Source organism: Colossoma macropomum, unplaced genomic scaffold, assembly GCF_904425465.1.
Source record: "Colossoma macropomum unplaced genomic scaffold, Colossoma_macropomum, whole genome shotgun sequence".
Taxonomy (NCBI): domain Eukaryota; kingdom Metazoa; phylum Chordata; class Actinopteri; order Characiformes; family Serrasalmidae; genus Colossoma; species Colossoma macropomum.
The window spans coordinates 2047858-2054938 of NW_023494784.1; the positions used below are offsets into that span (position 1 = coordinate 2047858).

At 40.8% G+C, this 7081-nt stretch overlaps 1 protein-coding gene across 1 annotated transcript; it reads left to right on the forward strand.

The window, feature by feature from the left end:
* The first annotated feature begins 1486 nt into the window (after window positions 1-1486).
* On the forward strand, window positions 1487-6152 carry LOC118809292. The gene is made up of 2 exons (XM_036572452.1): window positions 1487-1780; window positions 4345-6152. The coding sequence occupies exons 1-2, from the start codon at window positions 1487-1489 to the stop codon at window positions 5899-5901; spliced, it is 1851 nt and encodes a 616-aa protein (XP_036428345.1). The 3' UTR covers window positions 5902-6152.
* The last annotated feature ends 929 nt before the right edge of the window (window positions 6153-7081 follow it).

Genomic DNA, 7081 nt, shown 5'->3' on the forward strand with positions numbered 1-7081 from the left:
ATATGATTGTTTATGAGTGCAGGTAAGTCTCAGCACTGTGCCAAAAATGCATAAGCTAAGAATCCAACAGTTTAAGAACAACTGCTCAAAAATGTGACTGCAAGGATCTTTTAGGATAAAACGTCAAATATCATGTTTTTGTACTGTTTTGAATTTAATACAAATTCACTAATCCCTGCTTTCTGTTTTGAACTGAAAGTGAATTATGCCACTCCAAACTCAGCTTCACTAACATGTCTATGAACCCATCAAACAGCATCTAATCCAGACACACACAAAAACATGCAAACGTGCATAAAATGCTCAGCTCTACTTTGAGAAGATGCCTAAACTAAAACGTTTGCCATTAATCTACATCAATGTGCTTATATTTTACTTACTTACCTACCTGTCTGGTCAGAGTTAGGGTCAGGAGGCTTATGTTGCCTTCAAGTCCTCCTCAGAAGTTCCTACTTACGGCTTCAAGATGGACGCACTGTGGATTGTGCTTCTTTGTTTACTTTTGTTTTTTTAGTCGTCAAAGAGAGTAACTTCATTCTGCAACAGAATAAAGAGCTGAGGATGAGCATTAGATGAGTGATGCTTTAATTCAGTTAGAGTCAAATGCTTATATGTGTTTTTTCACATGTGGGTGAGAATAAGACAATTAACCTCTTATTCTCCAGGGTATATTTTGGTTTGTCCATCTGAATTTCCATGACCAAATCATAAGGCAAATTATTCAGTAACTGCATGAAATAAATGTACATTTTTATTTTATTTATGTATTTTTTTGTAAAACCTCCCTTCAAATTAACAGAACGTGTGTTTTATGATCACACATATTGCTATATGCTTACAATTTACTGCTGAAAGCCAAAAATCTCAGACGCTCTTTGTATTTTTTTATAAAAATAATGTTTACAGAGCAGATCACTGAAGAGACGCCATCTGTTTATAGTTTATAGCCCAGATTTGTGGAAAAATGGGTCGACTTTCAGTAAAGAAAAAACTGAGTTCAGCTTCTTTTATTATAAGGGTTTAAAATTACATCACCATCTATTTGACTGGAAAGAAGACAGTTACAGCTCTCATACGACCCCCACATTTAGAATGTAGCTTATGAAATATGAAAGTTATGAAGAATATGACGAAGTGCGTTTTGGAACCACCGGTGGTCCCAAGGAGTTGAAGAGGTTAAGATAATTAAGACAATTAGCTCATGTGTGGAGGCTGAATTACTAAAATAAACCCAATATTCTGTACAAATATCAGCAGCTACCACTGCTGTTTTGCTGACGTTCCCCACTATGACACTGTAGTGCCGCCGTGCGGTCGTCTCACACATTGAATGCAGATTTATTTCAGGGCTGGCATCTACAACTCTGTGCCACTCATGTTGCCACCCCTGAGACACACCCACTAAACCATCCCAGAGGTTTGGTGTATTTAAAGCGAATGTGCGGGTGGCATCTTCACTCTCTGATACGAGGCTCATCTGCGCATCATGATGCTCCTGTCTCTGCTGGTCTGCGTTCTGCTGAGAGCACTCAGTGCTCAGGCCAAAGTCGTCACAAGCTTTGATGAGTGTGATTTGTTTTTTTACAGAAGGACCGAGCCGAGCGGTGTGGATCAGAATGCTGAGAAAATCTGTCAGAGATACGAAGATACTTTTCACTACGCTACTCTCTACTCGACTCACCACCGAATCCCCCTGTACAGCGCGTACAAGTTTGCCGAGAGCAACCTACGTGATCGAGGGCAGTTCACGAGGCCATCACAGTGGTTCATTGAGCCACAGGTGAGACATATTACCCTTTCAATACTCTGTCTCTGCGCTTCATTACCAAGTAAAGTAATAAGTTACTTTCAACTGAAGAGTTAATTTTATCATAATTACTAAAACAATAAACTAGTAAGTGCAAACAACTTTTCTTAATCCAGAAAAAACAGTAATTTCACTGTGCGGTAAAACACGGCGTCCTTTTCACAGAAACTCTCAGAAATGTTACCAATTTAGTTTTTTGTTTTTTTGCTGTTGATTTGTCTTAGAAAGATCAGTTAACGTTTAACAGAAGTGTTAAAATGTTTAGCGGTCGGGCTCCCGAGTGGCGCAACCGTCTAAACGTTGGTCCTCTCATCAGGAGATCGCGGGTTTGATCCCTGGTGATGCTACAGCCGTCTGTGTCTGGGAGTCCAAGACAGCACAGTTGTCCTCGCTCTCTGTGGGTGGGTAGGACGGCCCCCCCATCTCCCCTCCATCGCTCAGTGAGATGCTAGTCAGTGCTGACGTAACAGCACTGGCGGTTCTCCTCCGAGCGCGTTCAGCTGTCCAATGACGTTGCGTGAGCGGCAGTTTGAAAAGATGCAGTAGAGCTTCACAGGCCTCGGAGGAAGCCTGTGTTTGCCTTCACCTGGTGGTATCGTGTGATTGGGGGAGACCTAACTAGTGGGTGGAGCTGGAGATGACTAAATTGGGGGAAAAAAATGTTTAGCTATTCAAAGATTTTTAATTTTAGATGTCTGGAATTTTTCAAATTAAACTGTCTGATCAAAACGTTTTTATCACACTAAACTGAGCTTTTGGTCATATGAGTCTACTGATTTACACAAACTCACACAACTTTACACAACTCATTAAAGCATTAAAATCAGTAAAGTCAAAACTGTTTTTAACTAGATTTTTGCTTTTAGTACACACATGCACAAGATTTCCATATAAATAAATCACGTTAACAGCAATATCTCTGAACCAATAACAGGTATAAAATAAATGACAGTTATGTTCAAAGGGAGACATGCTGCACTTTTCAGATATACACAGATGGAGACATTTAACTGCAATTTCTTTGAGCAATATTGAAATTGTGCTTTAAATGTGACTAAATGTGACTGTTGATATATAACCCCATTTCCAAAAAAGCTGTGCAAAATGTAAATAAAAACAAAATGCAATGATGTGAATGAAATGCAATGATGTGAATGAATGAATGAATTCAAAAGAGGTGTATATTTAAAAAAAAAAAACAATACAATTTCTCAGTTTCAACATTTGATTTGTTGTCTTTGTACTATTTTCAAATAAATATAGGGTTTAAATTGCCTGCATTTTGTTTTTTTTTTACATTTTGCACAGTGTCCCAACTTTTTTGGAAATGGGGTTGTAAATATCATCGCTGTCCAATGAAAAACAGGTATCTCCAAAATATTAACTTTACAGGAGAAGGCAAAAACACTCTTACCTTTTAATGTAAGTCAGTATAAAGAGATTTTGTTCCAAGTGATTTTTGGGACATTTCTATTGGTCCATTCATCATGAAATTTTTATACAATGTAAAGGAGAGCTGGTGTGTTGAAATGATGTAGAAAACTAAAAATCAACAAAATGGAGATACATGGTTTTCATTGGACAGCGACCATATATATACGCTTTATATATAATCATTCATGCTGTTTATTGCTTAATAATTCTCACTGAAAACGTGCAACTAACACTTGTAGTGTTATTCTTTTTTTATCCGAATTTGACTACAAAGAAATGCAGGACAGTCTGGAGCTCTGAATATGAAGGATCTGGAGAGGTTCTGTGTGGAGGAACGGGCTCAGATCCCTCGCCATGTGTTCTCTAGTCTCATTAAGCGTTACAGCAGAAGACTCAGAGCTGTTATCTTTGTAAAGGGAGGCTGCACAAAGTATTAAATGAAGGGTGCCAACAATTGTGTAACACAGATTTGAGAAAAATATTTATTTCCTGAAAAAAATGTTTTTTTTCAGTTTTTGCAGTGTATTTTGCTCACATTCACAAAGGGGGCCAATATACACAGATCAGGCGTAACATTCTGACCACCTCCTTGTTTCTACGCTCATTGTCCATTTTATCAGCTCCACTTACTATATAGGTGCACTTTGTAGTTCTACAGTTACAGACTGTAGTCCATCTGTTTCTCTGATACTTTGTTAGCCTCCTTTTACCCTGTTCTTCAGTGGTCAGGACCCCCATGGACCCTCACAGAGCAAGTACTATTTGGGTGGTGGATCATTCTTAGCACTGCAGTAACACTGACGTGGTGGTGGTGTGTTAGTGTGTGTTGCGCTGGTCTGAGTGGATCAGACACAGCAGTGCTGCTGGAGTTTTTAAACACCTCAGTGTCACTGCTGGACTGAGAATAGTCCGCCAACCAAAAATATCCAGCCAACAGCGTCCTGTGGGCAGCGTCCTGTGACCACTGATGAAGTATACTGTATACTGACATACACTTCTGATTACCCCTTTCTTTTGGAAAGCAAAGAGCACAAAGAAAGAGAAAAAACAAAGAGGCAATACTGTGAATAAACTGGAATGTCTGGTGTCTTTTTCCTTTACAGCTGATGGATTCCATTCATCGCAGAACTGTACATTCCAGGCCCAGTGATTCTAACACGAGCGAACACAGCCCATACCTGGAAGAAATGCACCCAGAGTCTGATGTTTCTGAAGAAATATATATCAACCAAGCAGCCAACAGTGACTACAGATATACGAGATATGACCGCGGGCACCTTAACCCCAACAGTTTCCAGTCCAGTGAAGACCGTGTGCCAACATTTACACTGACCAATGTTGCACCCATGGATCCAAGTTTTTACCGCTTCCGCTGGTGGGAGTGGGAGGCTGAGTTAAAGAATCTTTTAACAGAAGAGCTTAAGCATCATCCTGAAGGAACTGCCTATATCGTCACAGGTACCGTCCCCCATCCAAATTACCGAATACCGCAGAGAGAGGAAGCTGATCAAGGAGAAATACATAGATCTGAGAGGGTGACAGTGCCCACTCACATCTGGACAGCTGTCTGTTTTGAGGACTCCACCGATAAAAATAATCCATATTCATTTTCCTTTGGCTACCTCGGTGTGAACAGGCCAGATGGTACCGTAATGGTGAGGCTCTTTCCCGAAATGAATTCTGACCTGACAGAACTATATCATGTTGCCTCAGGTCAGCAGGGATCCGTTAGGGTTTTTGCCGATAACTGTAACCAAGGAAACACAAAGGAACAAGTTAACGAAAAGCTAAAAAATCTAATTCGACTGTCAACAAAGCTCCCGTTGTCTGACGAGGTGCGTGCGTTTTTCCGACTGCCGTACAGGCTGGCCAAACTCAGGTTCACAGAGATTATTAAAGACATTCAGCACAAGAGTGATCTAACATTGGGCTTCGACAGTCTGCACAGCTATTTCCAGCAGACAGAGGTCATTAAGTTTGAGTCTAAAACCGCTTGTCTTCTGACTAAAGTCAATACACCACTGTCCACGGCAATGAGCCCTCGGCACGGTGAGCTCACAGAGACGTCTGAACCAGTTCAGTGTCGGCAGGTTCCAGAGAAATCCACCTCTGCGTCTTTGATTTCTGCAGATGGCACACGTTGTCTGAGTGATGAGCGTTTCTGTAGAACGGACAGCGGATTCCAGCACCGCTGCACCACCCCCTGCCTCTTCCAGGAAGAACTCAAGGGCTACTGGTGTTTCTCAGGGAAAACTCAGATCCAGTGCACGCCCCAGTACTCAGCCATCACAGCTACAGGGGAGAAGTGCAAGGATGATCACCCGTGTGGCAAATACGGCTATGACTACTACTGGTGTTACAAAGAGGCAGGCTCCTGGGGCTACTGCAGCTCCCCTTTCTGGAAAAGCATAGCTCAAAACGGCCAGTACTGCCGTCCCAACCACGCCTGTGGCAAATATGGTAAAAAATACGACTGGTGCTACACTGATTATCAAAACAGCCGGAGCCCATGCTGCATTCACGATGACTGCTTCACGGCTATAAACGGCAACACCTGCAAGCCTGACCACCCGTGTGGCTACCATGGGAAAAGCTACCTGTGGTGCAGAACCACTGACGACAGCTGGGATTATTGTTGCAAGCAATGTGAACAGCGGTAAGCAGGAAAGGACAACCCCACCAAATTTTCAATGTCTATCTCTAAGATTTTACATTTATCTCTAAAATAATCCATACGCCTATCACTGTAATAGTATCCAAATCATTTCACGCTTATGCTATATAAAAACATGTACGACAATGATTTGCAAAGCTGATTTACATATGCTAATCTACGTACACTGTACTTCTATCAATAAACATCTTTGTTTTCTCCTCATACTAATGAAAATAAAACCTGCATGGAGTTCAAGTTTACTGATTAATGTATTTCATTTCAATGCTTTTTTTTTTGCTGAGTCTAATTTAATTGGACACGTTCTTTCCGTTACAGTCTCCTGGGACCAACTCTCCATATCACACATACACAAAACACAGAACAACGTATGTGCAGAAGCCTCAAAACACGATCCTCCAAAAACAACACAGCGTCATTAAGCTGAAGCTCTGCTCTTAAAAAGATGGCTGTTCAAAGGTTCTTTAGTACAGACAATGATACTCAAAGGAAAATTACAAAAATATGAGATACTTGTGTTTTTGGACAGTGACGATATGATTATATATGATATGAAGAACCATTTCATCATGCAAAGAACCACTTCAATGTAAGGTTCTAGGAGTGTTCATGGTTCTATATAGAACCATTGTCTATACTAAAGGATCCTTGAAGAACCAGCTTTTTTAAGAGTGTAGCACCCCTGGTGGTCAGGTCTGATGTAGCCTGCCTCTGCATAGTTACCTACAGTGTTTCAGCCTTTTTACTCCACACACACACACACACACACACACACACACACACAAATACACATACACATGTCTTGCTATACATTTGAGGACGTCCACAGACTTCTATTCATTTTTGTGTCACTGTAGCTAAATAATACTACACCTAAACCTAAACCTAACCCTAACCTTAACCTCAGTACCCAAAAGGCAATTTTTCTGCTCGATTAGTTTTCAAATAAAAAAGTAATTGTGTTGAAAACAACAAATGCTCGAGTGAGGACCAGAAAAATGTCCTCACTTCATATAGTCCTTTCCTAGTGAGGACATGGGGTCCTCACAAGTATAGCAATACAAGAACACACACACGTGTCAATTAATTAATTTATGATTAATACTCGTAATCCCACATGTAGACATTCAGCCTCCCCTTCAAGTTTGTAGTCTTTGGAGACCTCT